Below are 19,558 nucleotides of genomic sequence, written 5' to 3'. Positions count from 1 at the left end.
ACCATTTATCACCTCATTCTTAGGTCACTGTGCTTCTGAATAATAGCAGATTGCTTCCTAAGCTCATCATGTCAGTCTATCCAAAACAGAAAAACAAACAACTCAACAATTCCTCACAAAAAAGCGACCTGTAAATAACTGAAGGGGTTGTTTATGCATTATCATACCTAAACCTGAAAGGAAGAATGAATTCATGTATGCTGCATTTCTACAGGCTTTTATGAATTCATAAAAAATGTAGAAATATAATTAATGACAGTCTTTGTATACATATGACAGATTACATTATCAGCAAAGGGAACAGCCACACCATTAAAACACATTTTTGGCAGAGAAATTGTTTCAAACATCTCTTAAGCAAAGGCCCAAGCATTAACCAGAAGCTAATTTGAGATCTCTTTATGGTCCATTATCATGATGTGCTTCCTCTATAAAGAAAGAGGACACCTAAGCTCTGTATTTCTGACTGTTAGTACAGTAACTAGGTCACAAACACATCACGTTCAATTGTGTTAAGTTCTTTCATGGTAAGTAGAGATCTTTGCAAGTCTGTTATCGTTTCTGTTCTGCGCAGCGAGTTTGCTAAGTGGATGCTTAGCACTGATTGTAGTTTGTGTTTGAGGCTCAGATGCTACAAACACTGATGGTACTCTGAGAAAAATGGCAACTGTTGAACTCCTGTGTGGTTACATGTGGTTAATTTATTCAAAGAAGAAAATCAAATTCATTGTGAAACACAATGACAATGATGGTCTTATAAGCTGGATTAGCTTTGAGAATTTCAGTCAGAAAAATCTTTAAAAGCATAAAAATTGCTGAAATTATAAATTCAAATGTTGATGATTATTATGCACTTAAAGAAAACTGTGCACCTGATACTTTAACATTATGGTATTGTAGGATGGTCTGTATCGTACTGGACCAGCCTGTGCTGTGAACAGGGTGAAACATGGTATTAACAAACAAGAGGAGGGCACGAGGTCGGGAAATCCCAATTTTTTCGTTGTTCAACTGCATCCGCTCCATTGCTTTATAGATAGAAAAAGCACCAAGTAATCAACAGTGAATATTTGTCTTAATGAAAACAAGTGAACAACTTGTTCACATGGCAGAGCACCTGTTCGCCTTTGGTAAACAATCTATCTTGGCTTCAAGAAGGCCGAGTTATTTTTGAACTGCTAATGAGGAAAATATTCCCCTGTGTGTGATAAATGAGACATCTCTGCAGGTTTTTGGCAGCAGACTGACAATTTTGCTTCTGTGTGTTCATTTATTCTTAAGTGACAAAAAGGTCAAATCAGTAGAGCAGACAGAGAGTGAGGAAAGGAGAGATTAAGGCTGATTCATAGCTTACTTGGACTGATGCTGAACCTTTCTTGGTTGCCTTTTGGAAAGTTCAGGTAAGTTAAATACCAAAAAACAAAATGGAGCGTCACATGTTTTGTTAATTGCACTACCAGTGTCTGCATTTCCTTGTGTACCACATGCCTTTTGGTACTGATATTGCAGACAGATGGATGATGCAAAGATGTTTTGGTGCTGACTGCAGTGTGTATGATTTCCTTTTTAGAATCATGAAATATATACCAGCCTCCTATAAATAACAGATGGGACACACCTTTTCTGCTCTTAGGGTTGTTAGTAAAAGGTTTTGAATGTGTAACAATGTCTTTATCAGTCTTTGGCATCACTGTAGGGTCCACTTTTCAGAACATTGCTTCTAGACTTTGACTGGACCATTACAACTTCTTTTTCAGTAATTCTGTCATAGGTTTACTTGAGTGCTTGGGATTATTGCCCTGTTGTAGAACCACACAATGTTTTTGAAGGGTGCTCTTCAGTATCATTTTGCTTATCATGTCAGAGCTGTGCTGAATGTATCTACTTCTGCCTTTAGCTGTCTGTCCAAAAGCCAGAGCTATTTTGACCAAGCTTTAGCTGTGAAACTGATGACTGAATATTTAGACGTTTTTCCTAAAGTGTTCTGCTTTGTTCATATTCAGCATTGCAAACTCTTTTTTACAGAGGTGAGGCTTTCTTCTGGTAACCCTTCCAAAAAAGCCAAGCTTGTTCATGTTTGCAGATGACACTGTGATGTGAATTGAGCAGCTCAAAGAGAGAGAGTGAGGTGGAGGTAGGAGGTAGCAGTGCAGTCTGCTTAATATATATATCAATTTTTGGCTAGGATTAATTTGCATATTTGTTTTTGATGGGCAAAATTATTTTGTAAGTGGCAGATATGTCACAGTGTGAACTCTCATCAAGCTCTAAGGCCAACAGATCCGCCTGTTCTCTCTCATTCTGTAATAGACAAATGCAGCTGCTCCCACATCCTCATTCATTACAAAGTGCATAACATTTTTTCCTGATTAATTACATTTTATTTAAAAGGACATAGGACTATTACACTCACTTTAGCCCGATAAGCTTTGGATGGTTAAGAGTTTGAAATCATTCTTATTTAGGTAATATTTAGCTCCCTAGTTCTCCTTAGTTCTTCTGAAACAAACATTTTATCTCCTCTCCCTTAAAGGCTGCCATCCTACTTTAAACCAACTTTCTGCTGATTTTAACAACGAAAAAGTCCAGGTGAAAAAGTCATCCTCATAGGACAAGCTTCCACTCCCTTCACATACATACAGATCCAAGAGTAAAAAAAACCTACAAGAAACAGAGCGTTTCAAGCTCTTTGACGCTTGAGATTTTGGCTAACAGGAATTGATCAGATTTCATCATTTGAAAGTTTGGCCAAGTTTAATTCGATGTTCCACCATTGTTTATTTGACAAACAATAACAAAAAACATAACTGCTCTGACTTTGCAGTAACGCACACAACTATAAAACAGAGAGCAATGATAGTAATCGTGGAGGAAATGTAATCATGTGGCTGTTGATTATGATTTGTTACTTTGTAAATGAACTCCACAGTTGCAAAAGAGATGAGCATCAGATTCAAGTGCTTGAAATGCAGGGCTTAACCCATAATCTGGAAAGCTGTATAAACTGGAAGATAGCTTAGATAAAATTCTGTCTATGTGCAACCAACTAGAAATGTTTAGTGCTGACAGTAACTTAGGAACCAGTAATACGCCAGTGTAGATAAATCTTGTATATGTATTCAGGTGTATAAATGTTGTATAAAACGTAATAATTAAACATCTTTTCATGTTGATGTATTTTTAATGCTAATCAATTCTATTTTCTACAGGTAGATGGGTCTCTGCACACACATCATTTTTCAGTTTTTTGCTACAATTTCATGTTTACATCATTCCTGTAAATCTATTCCACTGTGCCAAGGTTTTTTCTAATATGGGAAAATCTGCAAATAACATTTATGTGGATTGTTTCCTTTTTTGTGTGTATTGTTTTTTTTTTTACTATATCCTTTTTAAAACATGTGAAAAAAGTAGTTTTGCACCTGCAGTCTCTCTTACTCTTCCAGCTTTGTCAGTTAGCACTTCATGAGTCGTTGTTCCATCTCTCCATGTCTTCCGTTTTTTCTCTTCTCCTTCTGCCCCGTTCCTGTGTAGATAATTAAAAAACAGCATTAGTTCGTTGCTTTTATTAATTACCTTTAAACCTTTAGGGGGAAAACTCACATGGCAATGGGATTTTGTGATAAGTAGTTATTAAATATGTCTTACTCAATCAAGTGTACATGTATCATTTGATTTGTGATGATCACATTACTGCCTGTGGAAAACAACCTTGGCTGTGGTCAGAAAAAAGACAGGAAAGGTTTCATTAAAGGTTCTGCTGAGAACTATGGAAAACAGCAATGGTGTTTTTAAGCTTGACAGGAGAGGCAGCTGGTGCTTTTGGGATACATAATAGAGTTTATACTGGGTGCACTACATCAGTGAACTCTTCAATTATACTTGTCTGATGGGCATACAGGTTTCATTTCAATCCAGATGTTCCCCAGTATTCATTTAAATATGCTTAAAGTTCAGTTCAAGGTGATCTAGAGCAATTCCCTACATTCAAAAATCACAGTAAACCAGTGAAATATCTTTACAATCTATTACAATTAGAGTTCACATAAAAAAGCAAGGCTGGAAATTCTACTGAATTTCTCAGAACAATGCATGCAATAAATAATCAGTATGAAAGCTGAATAGCATATAGAAAAATCTGAAAACATGTCATACCATATTTTAAGATAGTTCCAAGGGACTGTCCCCGGTTTTCCCATCTTCTGTCCAATGCAAGCTGGTACAGATTCAAGCATCACCCTGTGACCTGAATAAAACATTTTGTATAATAATAATAATAATAATAATAATAATAATAATAATAATAATAATAATAATAATAATAATAATAATAAAAGACTAAAATAAAAGAATAAAAGAATAAATTATTTTTAGGTAAATGCAGGCTCTCAGTGAAAGCTGGTGAAACAGTGTAATGTTAAGAGACAAGAAGATGATCATGATGGTGATGATGACAGAGAAGCCGGTAACATGATCAACATGTTTGCACATTTGCAACTCGAGGCATATAAGATGCCAGTGACTACCACTCATGTGGCAGTCATTAACACTGCCAGGAAATTAGTGCATCCCAAACTACTACTGCTTTAATAACCAGACCTTGCTCTTTAAAAAAAAACAAAAGAAAAAAAATTTGTAATTCAGTTTCTTTTATCAAAAAATCAGGAATAGTCGATTCATTTGCATAACGATGATGGACAATTTCATCTGCATGAAGCCATTAGCCTCCAAAATATCAAGTGTGAGTAACAAGTGTAACTGTTGGAGACAGCTTAACAGTCACACCCAGGCACTCTCACACTTATCACCTTCTCACGCCCTAATACCAGAGCCCTACTGCAAGATGGGTACTGCCAAGCCAAAATCTCAGACCTAATTTTAACAAAGAAAAACCACGCCAACAACAAAACTCTTTGTCATCAAAAAAGGTCACAGTCAGTGCTCCTTGCAGCTATATTTGAGCACCACTTATTATCAGCATGCACTGAAAGATTAAAAGACAATATTAAAAATGTAAAAGCTGCATAACAACACAGCATTATTAAGAGAGTTTAATAAACAAATACTTCTCTTAATGAAATAATAACACATTCTTTAGTAATTGAGTTCCAGGCTTTGCAATTAATGGCATCAATATGCCACACAACAATCTGAATGGCTGCCATAACGCAACATACAAAATATAACTCTACCACATGGTTAAAAAAAAATCACTCTACTGACCTTAGGTTTTCACATGTAACTAAAAATGACAAAACACAGGTAAAACACTGTTCTACACATCAGATTAAACTGGACAATACTTACAGTGTTGCACATTTGAACACAAGCACAAGGATGCTTCTTTGTGTTCAGCCAACAGACTGGAATGTTACCCAGCACTCACCTTGGTTTATTATCCACAGCCCAGCTGATACTCTTTGACAAATGAAGAAGGTGTCAGGCGTAGATCAAAGTCCATTAAAATACAATAAGCCTGCTAGGTATGTAGCATTTGACTTTAGTATCAACATAAGCCTGATGCTATATTTGAGTTTTGCCCTAATAAGACAGAAGATTTCGGAGCAGGTATCGTGTAACACATGTTTATTGAAGACAGAGGCTCATTATATCTTGTGGGTAAGTGCTTTAGAATGCCTTCTTCTTATTCACTGCTGTAAGTTGATCTTCTTTCCAGGGAAACAGTGCCCAATGGCTTTCTACCCACGCTTAATTGTGCCGGCTATGTTCCATAGTCTTGGCAAAAATGTCTGCACGCTTGCCATCCTTGACAAAAGCCTCAACAAGCATCTAACAAACACAAACAATATGGAATTGAATGCCCTAAACAGTGTTAACTCGCTCCGCTTAGATTCACAGGAAAAATCCAGGATGAGGTCATTTTTCAAACATAAAGGAAGAAGAACTGGTACTCTGCTGCTCTACTTTTAGGGATTGTCTCAGTCTCCCTTGTGTGTCCCTTAAGAACAAGACTAAGAACAGCTGTTGGCACTGTTGTAAAATGTAATGCCTTGGCAATCCTTCCTTTTCTTTAAAGCTTTTTGGCACTCATTTTATTTTATAATAATTTCTGACTTGTAAGGCCTCTGAAACAGTACCTCAGTGACTTTTTAAAGCTTCCCCAAAGCACTTCGAGGGACTACTGTTGTGCCAGAGACCAATAAAAAGATCCATTAGTCACACCTTTGGACTGTCTGTAACTGCTGACTTGACTTTAGCCAAAAATGAGCCAATTTCCTATCTGTGCTACACATAAACAACCAAAAGCCAACTGCACATCTGTATGTTACATAAAATTTAAAACAAGACAGGAGTATGGAGTTCGAAATGCTGCTTCATCTCCGTATTTTTGCTGAAGGCAACACAACCTGACTGTGTTGGTAATTACAGGTACAGGAATTCTGGCATGTAAGACGTCCAGAAGACATAAACTGTGCGATGACAGAGGTGGAGGAAAGAACTGGTGCACAAGGATAACACCACACAGCATGACCAAATAGAGAAACCCACTTGTGATAGGCTCCCATCATTTGATATAAAAGGAAGAGCAAGCCACCACCAAGCACAGGCACCCAGCAAAGGTAAGTATCTTGGGGAGGTCATTTATTCCAGTACTTTGCCATATCATAGGAATCAGGCTGGTTATTCACATTTTTATGTTTCCAAACAGATTTTTCTTTAGAAAAAATAGAAAATTAATTTCTATTTAATACTATTTTAAAACAAAGAACCACTGACTTAACTGTCTAATTTGTGAATTTTTGTTCCTTATTTCAGAAGTCTGCAGTGAAGTCTGACAGGAATACCCATTTCTCATCTCGTTTTTCATCCAAGGTAAATGTGATCAGTTTTCGTGATCAAGAGTACCAGTGCATGAGTAGGACAGACACAAGAGCGGATCTTTATGAGCATCTCTTGTTGGTACTTATTGAATCCCTGGCTTGAGAGTAGCTACTCTGAGAGTAGCTACTCTCAAGCCTTCTCTTCTTAAAGGAATAGCATGTTTGACTGTATAGGTAGCTATAAGAGTGTGAATATATGTAATATATACACTGCTGACAAATAAGATGAATGACTCCTCTCTTGTTTCCTCACTTGCAGTAAAGGGTCATCATGAGTGGGGACGCAGAGATGGAGTGTTTTGGCGCGGCGGCCATGTTTCTCCGCAAGCCAGAAAGAGAGCGCATTGAAGCTCAAAATATTCCATTTGATGCTAAAACAGCATACTTCGTGAGTGAGCCCAAAGAAATGTACCTCAAGGGGAAACTTGTTAAGAGAGAGGGCGGCAAAGCCACCGTGGAGACTCTGTGCGGGAAGGTGAGAGTAGTGACACTTGAATTTGTGCAGCTTCAAATGTGAATTCAGACTGCTCAAGTTATGAATAACTATATGGATATGTTAACTATATGTAGCATGGTCCAAATATCTGAAACCAGAGAGGTTTGGGTATATTTACATGTAACACACGAAGTCATGACATGTAAGATATATTTGGAATTTTCAGAATCTGACAAACTCTTTTCAGCAATCAAATTTAAACTTGTGAGATTGCCCTGAAGCCATTCTTCACCACATGATAGCAGAAAACATGGCATCACAACTGAGTGAAAATGTCATAACTCAAGTTGTTATGGTAAGAAAGAAGGGGCTTTTCTCAGCATAATGGTTAGACTGAAAGTTTCACTTGGTTCAATTCAAGCCAGTGATGTGAATTTCCTTTGGAGTTGAACCAAGCTGGTGTTGTAAAAAACAACAACAGCAACAACAAACAAACCAAAAAAAAATGCAGGTGCAGCTATAATGCTAAATTAAAACACTTCTCAGAAGGAGGAAGAACAGAAAGAACAAGGCCAGACATACCCAGAATTTCACTGTTGATAAAGTTCAAAGTTGTTTGACACCAGACTTGAATCACTAAACAATACACCAAAGAATACTAGCACTCCTTTCTTCTGAGATACGGTAAAACCTCCGGTTTTCATCGCTGTGAACAAAACAGACAGCAAAATCTTTGCATGAACTACTTGAAGAGTAACAAAAGCCAAGTACTGTTAACTGTCACAGCTTAATGTGTGAATGAGTGTGGCACGAATAGCATTGTCCGATTCATTCTGACAATGCTATTCTTGCCACATATTAAATCTGAAATACAACCTTGTGCAAAGTAGACTAAGACGAAGTAGCTTTTTGGACCCATTTGGATGTATTCCACAGTCAAAAACTGATCAGAAGGCCAAATGAATAATTCAAAATAACAATGAGAATAAAACAAATAAGATTAAAAACAAATATCACAATTTAGACAAAACTGCTTAATTCTATCTGAATTTACATTTGTGCCTTCTTTGGCAGACTATCACCGTGAAAGAAGATGAAGTCTTCCCAATGAACCCTCCCAAATTCGATAAGATTGAGGACATGGCCATGATGACCCACCTCAGTGAGCCTTCTGTGCTGTATAACCTCAAAGAGCGCTATGCAGCATGGATGATCTACGTGAGTTGATCAGAACTCCATAGCTGATACTCGTGCTCACGACAAAAGGAAGATATGCATCATAAATGATCCTCTCTGACTCCACAGACCTACTCTGGGCTGTTCTGCGTCACTGTGAACCCCTACAAGTGGCTCCCAGTGTATGATTCAATGGTTGTAGCAGGATACAGGGGCAAGAAGAGAATTGAGGCTCCACCCCACATCTTCTGCATCTCTGATAATGCCTATCAGTTCATGCTCCAAGGTAATAAACCTTTTTAAGATACAATGTGTCCTGATCATTTTGTAAGCTACAGTTCAGAAATAAAACAGCTGCAATTCAAAAGTGAACGAATTATTTTAGCTTGATGATTTTGGTCTCTTACAGACAGAGAAAATCAGTCCATCCTGATTACGTAAGTACAAAGCATGCTTTTATATGATGAGCATTTCCAAAAGTATTATTTGCAATATCGAAATTACAACTCTAAAACTCCTTACTCTAACCAGTGGAGAATCTGGTGCAGGAAAGACTGTCAACACAAAACGTGTCATCCAGTACTTTGCAACAATTGCAGTGGCTGGAGGAAAGAAAACCGAGCAAGTTCCCGGCAAAATGCAGGTAGATGAAGTTGCAAAATATGAGATCTAAAAATCAATCAAAGAATTCCTGTAATCACAGCTCATGAACGTTGTCTTTAGGGGTCACTGGAAGACCAAATCATTGCAGCAAACCCACTGTTGGAAGCTTATGGTAATGCCAAGACTGTGAGGAATGACAATTCTTCACGTTTTGTAAGTTATTTTGGTGATTTTACCTTAATTCTGTGGTAAAAATTCACAGTTCATGTTCACTGTTGCATTTATAATTGAAACATTATTCTCCTGCTTAGGGAAAATTTATCAGAATTCACTTTGGGACAACTGGAAAACTGGCTTCGGCTGATATTGAAACATGTATGATTTTTGTTTTGGTTTTACTTATGTATTTATTTTTGAGGGAATTATCAGACTGCTTTGACTGCTACAAGGAAGATTTGTGATAACCACGAAACTTAAATCTGTACAGATCTGCTGGAGAAGTCTCGAGTGACGTTCCAGCTCTCTGCTGAGAGGAGCTACCATATCTTCTATCAGCTCACAACGGGCCACAAACCTGAGCTCATCGGTTAGAGAATTATACCAAAATGACACCAAAAAACAAAATATAGTGTTTATATATATATATATATATTGTTCATTATGTTTTATGTATTTTGTTTTTCTCATTTAGAGGCTCTCCTGATCACCACAAACCCATACGACTATCCCATGATCAGTCAGGGTGAAATCACTGTCAAGAGTATCAATGACATTGAAGAATTCATCGCTACTGACGTAAGAACAGCTTCACTCACGACCTTTCACTAATATTAATAACTATATAAACAGAACTCCATGAAGCTCATCATATTGATGTTCGGCTTTGTTAATGGGGAGTTTGAATTGAAAATGTAATAAACGCTGAATCAAAAACAGCTTTCTATTTTACATTAAAATATAATGGGTTCTGTTTGTGCTTGTTAAAACTTATTCATCATTTCACAGACTGCCATTGACATCCTGGGCTTCACCGCAGACGAGAAAATTGGCATGTATAAACTGACCGGAGCTGTGATGCATCACGGAAACATGAAGTTCAAGCAGAAGCAGCGAGAAGAGCAGGCTGAGCCAGATGGCACTGAGGGTATGAAGAACATTGTGCACTTTAAGCACTGCTGATTTTGTCACTTGAAAGAGGACCTTTGAGGTAGAGGTTTATTTATTTATGAAATTGTGTTCATATAGTTGCAGATAAAATCGCCTACCTCATGGGTCTGAACTCGGCTGATTTGCTAAAAGCACTGTGCTACCCGAGAGTGAAGGTTGGGAACGAGTATGTGACCAAAGGTCAAACTGTTCCTCAGGTACAGATGTTACAAAGAAAACACACAAATAACAAATGATTTCCTGTAAGACAGTGTCTTTAAACCAAACCCTTCAAGACACTAATACATATTGATAAGGCTTTTTTTTTTTTTTACCAATAGGTTACAATAGCACTATTCTTACATTTATAACCCCTAATGATAAAATCAATATCCCTTCACTTCAAAATCAGGTCAACAATTCCGTCAATGCTCTCTCAAAGTCGGTCTATGAGAAAATGTTCTTGTGGATGGTCGTCAGAATCAACGAGATGTTGGACACAAAGCAGTCAAGAAGCTATTTTATTGGTGTCCTGGACATTGCTGGGTTTGAAATTTTTGATGTAAGTATGCAGAACTAACACTGCATTGTCTTATGTTCATGTTGCTAATTATGCAAAACATTTTCAAAACAGTTCAGGGTTTAGGGTATGTCAAGAATAAAAGCACAGTCTTGTTTTGGGTGCGCTTGCTGACCTTATCTGTATTTTTTCAGTTCAACAGCCTGGAACAGCTGTGCATCAACTTCACCAATGAAAAACTGCAACAGTTTTTCAACCATCACATGTTTGTCCTGGAGCAAGAAGAGTACAAGAAAGAGGGCATTGAATGGGAGTTCATTGACTTTGGTATGGACTTGGCTGCCTGCATTGAGCTTATTGAGAAGGTGAGCCGTGTGCTGTCTATTTGCACACATAAAACAATAGAAAACAACTTGAAACTGTTTTTTTATGCTTCTTTCATCATGGCAGCCGATGGGCATCTTCTCCATCCTTGAAGAGGAGTGCATTGTCCCCAAGGCAACAGACATAACCTTCAAGAACAAACTCTATGACCAGCATATTGGCAAAAGTGCCCCGTTCCAGAAACCAAAGCCTGCCAAAGGCAAAGCTGAGGCCCACTTCTCCCTGGTGCACTATGCTGGTACTGTTGACTACAATGTTAATGGCTGGCTGGAGAAGAACAAAGACCCCCTGAACAACTCTGTGGTACAGCTCTACCAGAAGTCTTCAACAAAGCTGTTGGCTTTCCTGTATGCGTCACATGCCTCTGCAGAAGGTGATGATCATATTTTTAGGACAGAGTTTCTATTGTTTTCATTATATTTCAAAATGATCAGATTTAGTACAGAACAGAAAAATAATTAAATTATAAAATAAAAAATTATATTTAAAGTCATTTAAGTTTATATCTGACATTTAATGTTTCAGCTGAGGGAGGTGGAAAGAAAGGTGGCAAGAAAAAGGGTGGGTCTTTTCAGACTGTATCTGCTCTGTTCAGGGTAAGCATAAAAATATTATTTTTTTCCTCAGATGCGTAGGTAGCATCCAGGGTTTACTTTCCATCATGTGAAAATTTGAATATTTTCATATTTCAGGAGAATCTGGGCAAGCTGATGACGAACTTAAGGTGCACTCATCCTCATTTTGTACGCTGTCTCATTCCAAATGAATCAAAAACTCCTGGTAAAGACTGGTAACAATAATGTAAATGAATGCATTTTAGGGTAAATGTAATGCCATGTACATGACTGAATTTAATATGGGTTTAAGGTCTCATGGAGAACTTCCTGGTCATCCACCAGCTGAGGTGTAACGGTGTGCTTGAGGGGATCAGGATCTGCAGGAAAGGGTTCCCCAGCAGAATCCTCTACGGTGACTTCAAGCAGAGGTGATTACTAAGAATAAAGACATTTTCCACAATCTAAAGATCAACTTAACTTAATTCATCATGTACCCCCAATCAGATACAAAGTGTTGAATGCCAGTGTCATCCCTGAGGGACAGTTCATCGACAACAAGAAGGCCTCAGAGAAACTCTTGGGCTCCATTGATGTTGACCACACACAGTACAAGTTTGGCCACACAAAGGTACAGTAACAAAAAATGCAAACTTTTGTTGGTATTTTAAATAAACTGCTGCTAAATCAGGATACTTTAAGCAGGTATTACAATTTTGCTTTTGACAATGCTGTATGTGCTCTGTATGACTATTTTTCAGGTGTTCTTCAAAGCTGGTCTCCTGGGTCTCCTGGAGGAGATGCGTGATGAAAAACTCGCTATCCTTGTCACAATGACGCAGGCTCTCTGCAGAGGTTTCCTCATGAGGAGAGAGTTTGTCAAGATGATGGAACGCAGGTACTGTAGGCATAGTAGCTTTGCACACCAAAGGGGATTTTTACAAATGCAGATGACAACTTCAATGTAATTTCTGCGCTAATTTTTTTCTTTCTGGTTCAGCCCATAGTTTTTATTACAGTTTTTCAGATCTAAAAATACCAATTTTTCTCAATCTTCTATCCTCAGGGAGGCGATTTACTCCATCCAGTACAACATCCGTTCATTCATGAATGTCAAAACCTGGCCTTGGATGAAGTTGTACTTCAAGATTAAGCCTCTGCTGAAGAGTGCAGAGACGGAGAAAGAGATGGCCGCAATGAAAGTGGACTTTGAAAAGACCAAAGAGGATCTGGCAAAGGCTCTGGCTAAGAAGAAAGAGCTGGAAGAGAAGATGGTTACTCTCCTACAGGAGAAGAATGATTTGCAGATCCAAATTCAAGCGGTATGTTAAAATAACAAAGGAATTTGAACTGTCTTTATGAATGAGGAAATCTTAATCCATTTGTATATTACTATCAATTTAGGAAGGTGAAAACCTTGCTGATGCAGAGGAAAGGTGTGAGGGGCTCATTAAAGCAAAAATCCAGTTCGAGGCCAGACTTAAAGAGACAGCTGAGAGACTGGAGGATGAGGAGGAAATGAACGCTGAGCTGACTGCAAAGAAGAGGAAGCTGGAGGACGAGTGCTCTGAGCTGAAGAAGGATATTGATGACTTGGAGCTGACCCTGGCCAAAGTGGAAAAGGAGAAACATGCCACTGAGAACAAGGTTGGTGCATCAGTCTCAAGGCTTTGAGGTCAAATTGTTTGCAAACTGCAAAGACGTTGTTTTTTGGGTTTTTTTTTAAAAATACTGTCAATATAGGTTAAAAACCTGGTTGAGGAAATGACTTCCCAAGATGAGACAATTGCCAAGTTGACCAAAGAAAAGAAAGCCCTCCAAGAGGCCCATCAGCAGGTCCTCGATGACCTGCAGGCAGAGGAAGACAAAGTTAACAGTCTGACGAAGGCCAAGACCAAGCTGGAGCAGCAAGTGGACGATGTGAGTATAGCAATTTGAGTTTCCTTGAAAATAAACTATAAACCCCAAAAATCTCAAAACCAAAATAAAATCTTATCTTGTTTTACACAGCTTGAAGGTTCCCTGGAGCAAGAAAAGAAGCTTCGCATGGACCTTGAGCGGGCTAAAAGAAAGCTTGAAGGTGACCTTAAACTGGCCCAAGAAACCATCATGGATCTGGAGAATGATAAGCAGCAATCTGATGAGAAAATAAAGAAGTAAGCAAAATGCAATTAATCAAATTTAGTATCTAATATAACTGCGTTTGTTTAGCAGACAGCAGCAACGCTAAAGATCATTTCCCGACCAACCAGCATATGTTACTGAAAAACAAATCATAATAAAAACAGAACGGTTCGCCCACAATTCCGCAAAAGTGAAAAAACAAAAACTCTCTATTTCAGTGTAAAAATCAGCAGTCAGAATGAGGGTTACCTATTGCAAGAATAAAAATAAATAAATAAAAAATGTGGATGTAAAATTTGGTTTGAACGTTTCCCCACAGGAAGGATTTTGAAATAAGCCAGCTTCTGAACAAGATTGAGGATGAGCAGTCTCTTTCTGCTCAGCTTCAGAAAAAGATCAAAGAACTGCAGGTTGGTGTATCTGACAGCAAGCTGCCAAGTCTATTACAAGTAACAAGTATATTCAGCTTTATTATTACAATTTGATTAGATGTCTGTTTCTTTCAACATGTAAATCATAGGCTCGTATTGAGGAGCTTGAGGAGGAGATTGAGGCTGAACGTGCTGCTCGGGCCAAGGTGGAGAAGCAGAGGTCTGATCTCTCCAGAGAGCTGGAGGAGATCAGTGAGCGGCTCGAGGAAGCTGGCGGGGCCACTTCTGTTCAGATTGAGATGAACAAGAAGCGCGAGGCCGAGTTTCAGAAGCTACGGCGTGATCTCAAAGAGGCCACCCTGCAGCACGAAGCCACCGCCGCAGCCCTCCGCAAGAAGCAGGCTGACAGCGTGGCCGAGCTAGGAGAGCAGATTGATAACCTGCAGAGAGTCAAACAGAAGCTGGAGAAAGAGAAAAGCGAGTACAAGATGGAGATTGATGACCTCACAAGCAACATGGAGGCCATCGCTAAAGCCAAGGTACGATAAAGTAAAACATTTGACAAGCAAGAGAAAACATACATTTAACCTTATGTTCGTTTACATTTGGCTCTTGTGTCCATTACTTTAGATTATTGCAGCTTTTGTTCATTTCAGGCAAATCTGGAGAAAATGTGTCGCTCACTGGAGGATCAGCTGAGTGAGCTGAAGACCAAAAATGATGAACATGTGCGGCAACTGAATGACATTGGGGTGCAAAGGGCAAGGCTTCAAACGGAAAATGGTGGGAAAACTATTTTTAGCTATTTTTTCATTCGATATATGATCATATTCAAATGTGGATTGTTTTTTTCTTTCTTTCTTTTTTTTCTGTCTCACCTTAGGTGAAATCGCTCGCCAACTGGAGGAGAAGGAAGCCCTGATCTCTCAGCTGACAAGGAGCAAGCAGGCTTACACTCAGCAGATTGAAGAGCTAAAGAGGCACATTGAAGAGGAAGTTAAAGTAAGTGCACATTAAAAACAGCTGCACTACCCCGGAGCTGATTAAACCACAATTTAAGTTAATAAATTAAATATTTTTTTCCAATTTTCTGTAAGGCCAAGAACGCCCTGGCTCATGCTGTCCAGTCAGCTCGTCATGACTGCGACCTCCTCAGAGAGCAGTATGAGGAGGAGCAGGAGGCCAAAGCTGAGCTGCAGCGTGCATTATCCAAAGCAAACAGCGAGGTGGCTCAGTGGAGGACCAAATATGAAACCGATGCTATTCAGCGCACTGAGGAGCTGGAGGAGGCAAAGTAAGTCGTCGGTTTTAGTTTCATCCTATCGCAAACTATGTTTATAATAGAATATAAAGTCTGTTAACTAATCGTTAACAGGAAAAAGCTCGCCCAGCGTCTCCAGGATGCAGAGGAGTCCATCGAAGCTGTGAATGCAAAATGTGCCTCTCTGGAAAAGACCAAACAGAGACTGCAGGGTGAAGTGGAGGACCTGATGATCGACGTGGAGAGAGCCAATGCTCTGGCTGCTAACCTTGACAAGAAGCAGAGAAACTTTGACAAGGTACCATTTTCACTTTTGAGTTATTTATTTTAATCAAAGCTAATGAATCATGAATTATGCAAATACATGGGTCTGCCTTATATCTAAGATTCTTGCTGAGTGGAAGCAGAAGTATGAAGAAACCCAAGCAGAACTAGAGGGATCTCAAAAAGAAGCTCGTTCTCTCAGCACTGAGCTGTTTAAGATGAAGAATTCATATGAGGAAGCTCTTGATCACCTGGAGACCTTGAAGAGGGAGAACAAGAACCTGCAACGTATGCAAAGCTTTAGATATTCAGTCAGCTAACAAAAATACCAGACAGTAAGCTAACTGTGCAAAATTTTAACGTTTTTATAACGTATTTCAATTATTATACCCAAGGAATTTTACCCCATTTCTAATATTGTTTCATGTATTTTATGTTAGAAGAAGCGATGGTGACCCGCACTACTGCTCAGAGATTTAAGTCTTACAAATGTTATACTGTACGCTACAATCAATGCAAGTTTGCATTTATTAGACATTAAGATCCACCAAAAGTAAACAAAATAATGAATTCTGCTTAAACTTTAAATTGATTATTCTTTATTATCTTACAGAGGAGATCTCTGATCTAACTGAGCAAATCAGTGAGGGTGGAAAAACCATTCATGAACTGGAAAAAGCGAAAAAGACTGTAGAAACAGAGAAGTCTGAACTCCAGACTTCACTTGAAGAGGCAGAGGTACTGTTTGATAAAAAAAAAACTACTCTCCAATCAGCACAATTCAATTTTAATGATCCTGGAGCTACATGGTAAATATTTTATTTTTCAAAGGCTACTCTGGAGCACGAGGAATCCAAGATCCTCCGCATTCAGCTTGAGCTGACCCAAGTCAAGAGTGAAGTTGACAGGAAGATTGCAGAGAAGGACGAAGAGATTGAACAGATCAAGAGGAACAGCCAGAGAGTGATCGAGTCCATGCAAACTACTCTGGATGCTGAGGTCAGGAGCAGGAATGATGCCCTGAGAATCAAGAAGAAGATGGAGGGAGACCTGAATGAGATGGAGATTCAGCTGAGTCATGCCAACCGCCAGGCAGCTGAATCCCAGAAACAGCTGAGGAATGTGCAGGGACAGCTGAAGGTGGGTCCACTGAAGGATTTGCCCGAACTTTCTATCTGAAAGGTGTGCACTAATACCTCTTAACGTTACACATTTCAGGATGCCCAGCTCCATCTTGATGAAGCCATTAGAAGCCAGGAAGACATGAAGGAGCAGGTTGCAATGGTGGAGCGCAGAAACAACCTGATGCAGGCTGAGATCGAGGAGCTGAGAGCTGCACTGGAGCAAACAGAGAGAGGCCGCAAGATTGCTGAACAGGAGCTGGTTGATGCCAGCGAGCGTGTGGGACTGCTGCACTCTCAGGTTAGTTACGATTCAAAAACTTCATATTTTTATAATTTGAAGGGTGAAAGTCCAAATCTGTGATTCATTATCCTGTATTTCCTTTCAGAACACCAGCCTTATCAACACCAAGAAGAAGCTGGAGGCTGATTTCATTCAGATCCAAGGTGAAGTGGAAGATGCTGTCCAGGAGGCCAGAAATGCTGAAGAAAAGGCCAAGAAGGCCATCACTGATGTGAGCCACCCTGATGAATGTCTATAGTGCAGTAGCATTACTCTACCAACTATATTAGTTGGCACAACAATACAAATGACAGTTACAACAATACATATGATATGAAATTTCAGGCTGCCATGATGGCAGAAGAGCTGAAGAAGGAGCAGGACACCAGTGCTCATTTGGAGAGGATGAAGAAGAACCTGGAGGTGACAGTGAAGGACCTGCAGCACCGCCTTGATGAAGCTGAGAACCTGGCCATGAAAGGTGGCAAGAAGCAGCTCCAGAAACTGGAGGCTAGGGTGAGTCTCATGAGAGCCATCTGACTGATTCGCTGTAAGCTGGGGAAACATTTTATATTTTAAAAATAACTGCATACATCCTTTGTCAAGGTCCGTGAACTAGAGGCTGAAGTTGATGCTGAACAGAGGCGCAGCGCTGATGCTATCAAGGGAGTGCGAAAATATGAGAGAAGAGTAAAGGAGCTCACCTATCAGGTCAGCTGATTACTACTACAAAACCACAGTAATGAAAATACCATGCTTAAATGAGTATTACATTTATACCAGAATAACTAATTAATGCTTTACAACAGACGGAGGAGGACAAGAAGAATATTGCCAGACTTCAGGATCTGGTGGACAAGCTCCAGCTAAAAGTGAAGTCCTATAAGCGACAGGCTGAGGAGGCTGTAAGTAGACCTGATTCTCACGAAACACACTTTGTATAACTCAGTGCACAGGGTTTAACTTCACTGTGGCTTCTTCTACAGGAGGAGCAGGCCAACAGTCACCTGTGCAGGTACAGGAAGGTGCAGCATGAAATGGAGGAAGCTCAGGAGCGTGCTGACATTGCTGAGTCTCAAGTTAACAAACTCAGGGCGAAGAGTCGTGAAATTGTCAAGGTAAAAAAAAAAAAAAGATCTAGCATGAATCAAATTTGTAGAAATATTCATCCTGTTAAAATCGAGACTATCCAGCCAAATTTTTAAGTGCCACTGTTTTGTCATTTCAGACCAAGGAAGCAGAGGAGTGATGAAGAAATCAAGGTTGTAAATTAACAAGAAATCATACAATATGATTGTCTTGTTAGCTGTTCACATAAGCAAAGTGACAGTGCTGTGACAACCTAAAGTCAATAAAAGTTAGATTGATGCACCTTTTGTCTCTGTGCTCTTATTTTTGAATGACTCTGAACCTTTTTAAAGTCTCTAACACCCTGGTTATTGTTGTGTAAACCTATCAGTCTGGTTCTAGTGTGAAAGCATGAAGCTGCATTCATACACAAGATTACATGTCTCCATATGTGGATTTTCACCTTTCAAAAACAGAAATTTAACAGAGCACAAACAACAGAGTTTGTATGCTTTTAGTTGTTCAAGGCGCAAACAGATTTGTCCAAAATTCAGCTTCAGCTTTCAGGCCCCTCTTCTGTGAAACGGGCTCCCAGTCTGGATTCAGGAGACATACAGCCACTTTACTTTAAAGATTAGGCTTAATGTTTTCCTTTATTAACTATAAAGCTTATAGTTAGGGCTGGATCATGTGACCCTGAATCCTCACATTGTTACACTATAATAGGCCTAGGCTGCTGGGCTCTTCGCATGATGCACCGAGTGTGTTTTGTTCACTCACCCTATTCACTCTCTATATGTTTATATACCTCTCTGCATTTAATCATTAGTTACCATTAATCGCTGGCTCTCAACAGTGTGTCTTTTGTCCTGTCTTCCTTCACCCTCAACCAGTCACAGCTGTTGACTGCCCCTCCCTCAGCCTGGTTCTCCCAGAGGTTTCTTCCTGTTAAAAGGGAGTTTTTCCTTCCTACTGTCACCAAGTGCTTGCTTATAAGGAATTGTCTCATTGTTGGGGTTTCTCTGTGTTATTTTATTTACACACACATATACATATATACGTATATGCACACACATATACATATATATATATATACACATATATATACACACACATATATACATATATATGTATATATACGTATGTATGTATATATATACATATACACACATATAACACCAACACCCAGCACGCCCCTGCGGGCGGTTTATCCTTCAAGCTCGGGTCCTCTACCAGAGGCCTGGGAGCTTGAGGGTCCTGCGCAGTATCTTAGCTGTTCCCATATATATATATATATATATATATATATATATATATATATATATATATATATATATATATATATATATGAAACTCTGGCTGAAACGCTGATTGGGACCCACACCCAGTTTCACACCTTGGCTCA

At 39.2% G+C, this 19,558-nt stretch overlaps 1 protein-coding gene and 1 long non-coding RNA gene across 2 annotated transcripts; both read left to right on the top strand.

Annotated features, from left to right (window-relative positions):
- The first annotated feature begins 1,367 nt into the window (after positions 1-1,367).
- Positions 1,368-6,818, top strand: LOC309707554. Its single transcript, XR_014277014.1, has 3 exons — positions 1,368-1,400; positions 6,391-6,581; positions 6,778-6,818. It is a non-coding gene; the product is annotated as an uncharacterized lncRNA (long non-coding RNA).
- Positions 6,819-7,113: 295 nt separating this feature from the next.
- Positions 7,114-18,457, top strand: LOC309705991 (myosin heavy chain, fast skeletal muscle-like; the record flags this gene model as incomplete). Its single annotated transcript, XM_082532147.1, has 39 exons — positions 7,114-7,317; positions 8,353-8,496; positions 8,584-8,740; positions 8,864-8,891; positions 8,986-9,097; positions 9,178-9,270; positions 9,369-9,432; positions 9,545-9,643; positions 9,749-9,852; positions 10,063-10,201; positions 10,303-10,421; positions 10,616-10,765; positions 10,918-11,088; positions 11,174-11,480; positions 11,633-11,703; positions 11,800-11,887; positions 11,975-12,092; positions 12,169-12,292; positions 12,423-12,559; positions 12,728-12,983; positions 13,066-13,308; positions 13,405-13,581; positions 13,672-13,817; positions 14,105-14,195; positions 14,306-14,695; positions 14,813-14,939; positions 15,040-15,158; positions 15,254-15,450; positions 15,532-15,715; positions 15,804-15,969; positions 16,295-16,419; positions 16,513-16,821; positions 16,900-17,103; positions 17,192-17,317; positions 17,431-17,601; positions 17,692-17,796; positions 17,895-17,990; positions 18,072-18,203; positions 18,314-18,457. The coding sequence occupies 39 exons, from the start codon at positions 7,114-7,116 to the stop codon at positions 18,332-18,334; spliced, it is 5,814 nt and encodes a 1,937-aa protein (XP_082388273.1). The 3' UTR covers positions 18,335-18,457.
- Positions 18,458-19,558: the final 1,101 nt, after the last annotated feature.

This window comes from Aulonocara stuartgranti, assembly GCF_965226115.1.
Source record: "Aulonocara stuartgranti genome assembly, chromosome: 5".
In the NCBI taxonomy this organism is placed as follows: Eukaryota; Metazoa; Chordata; class Actinopteri; order Cichliformes; family Cichlidae; genus Aulonocara; species Aulonocara stuartgranti.
This window is presented reverse-complemented; position numbering and strand designations above follow the sequence as displayed.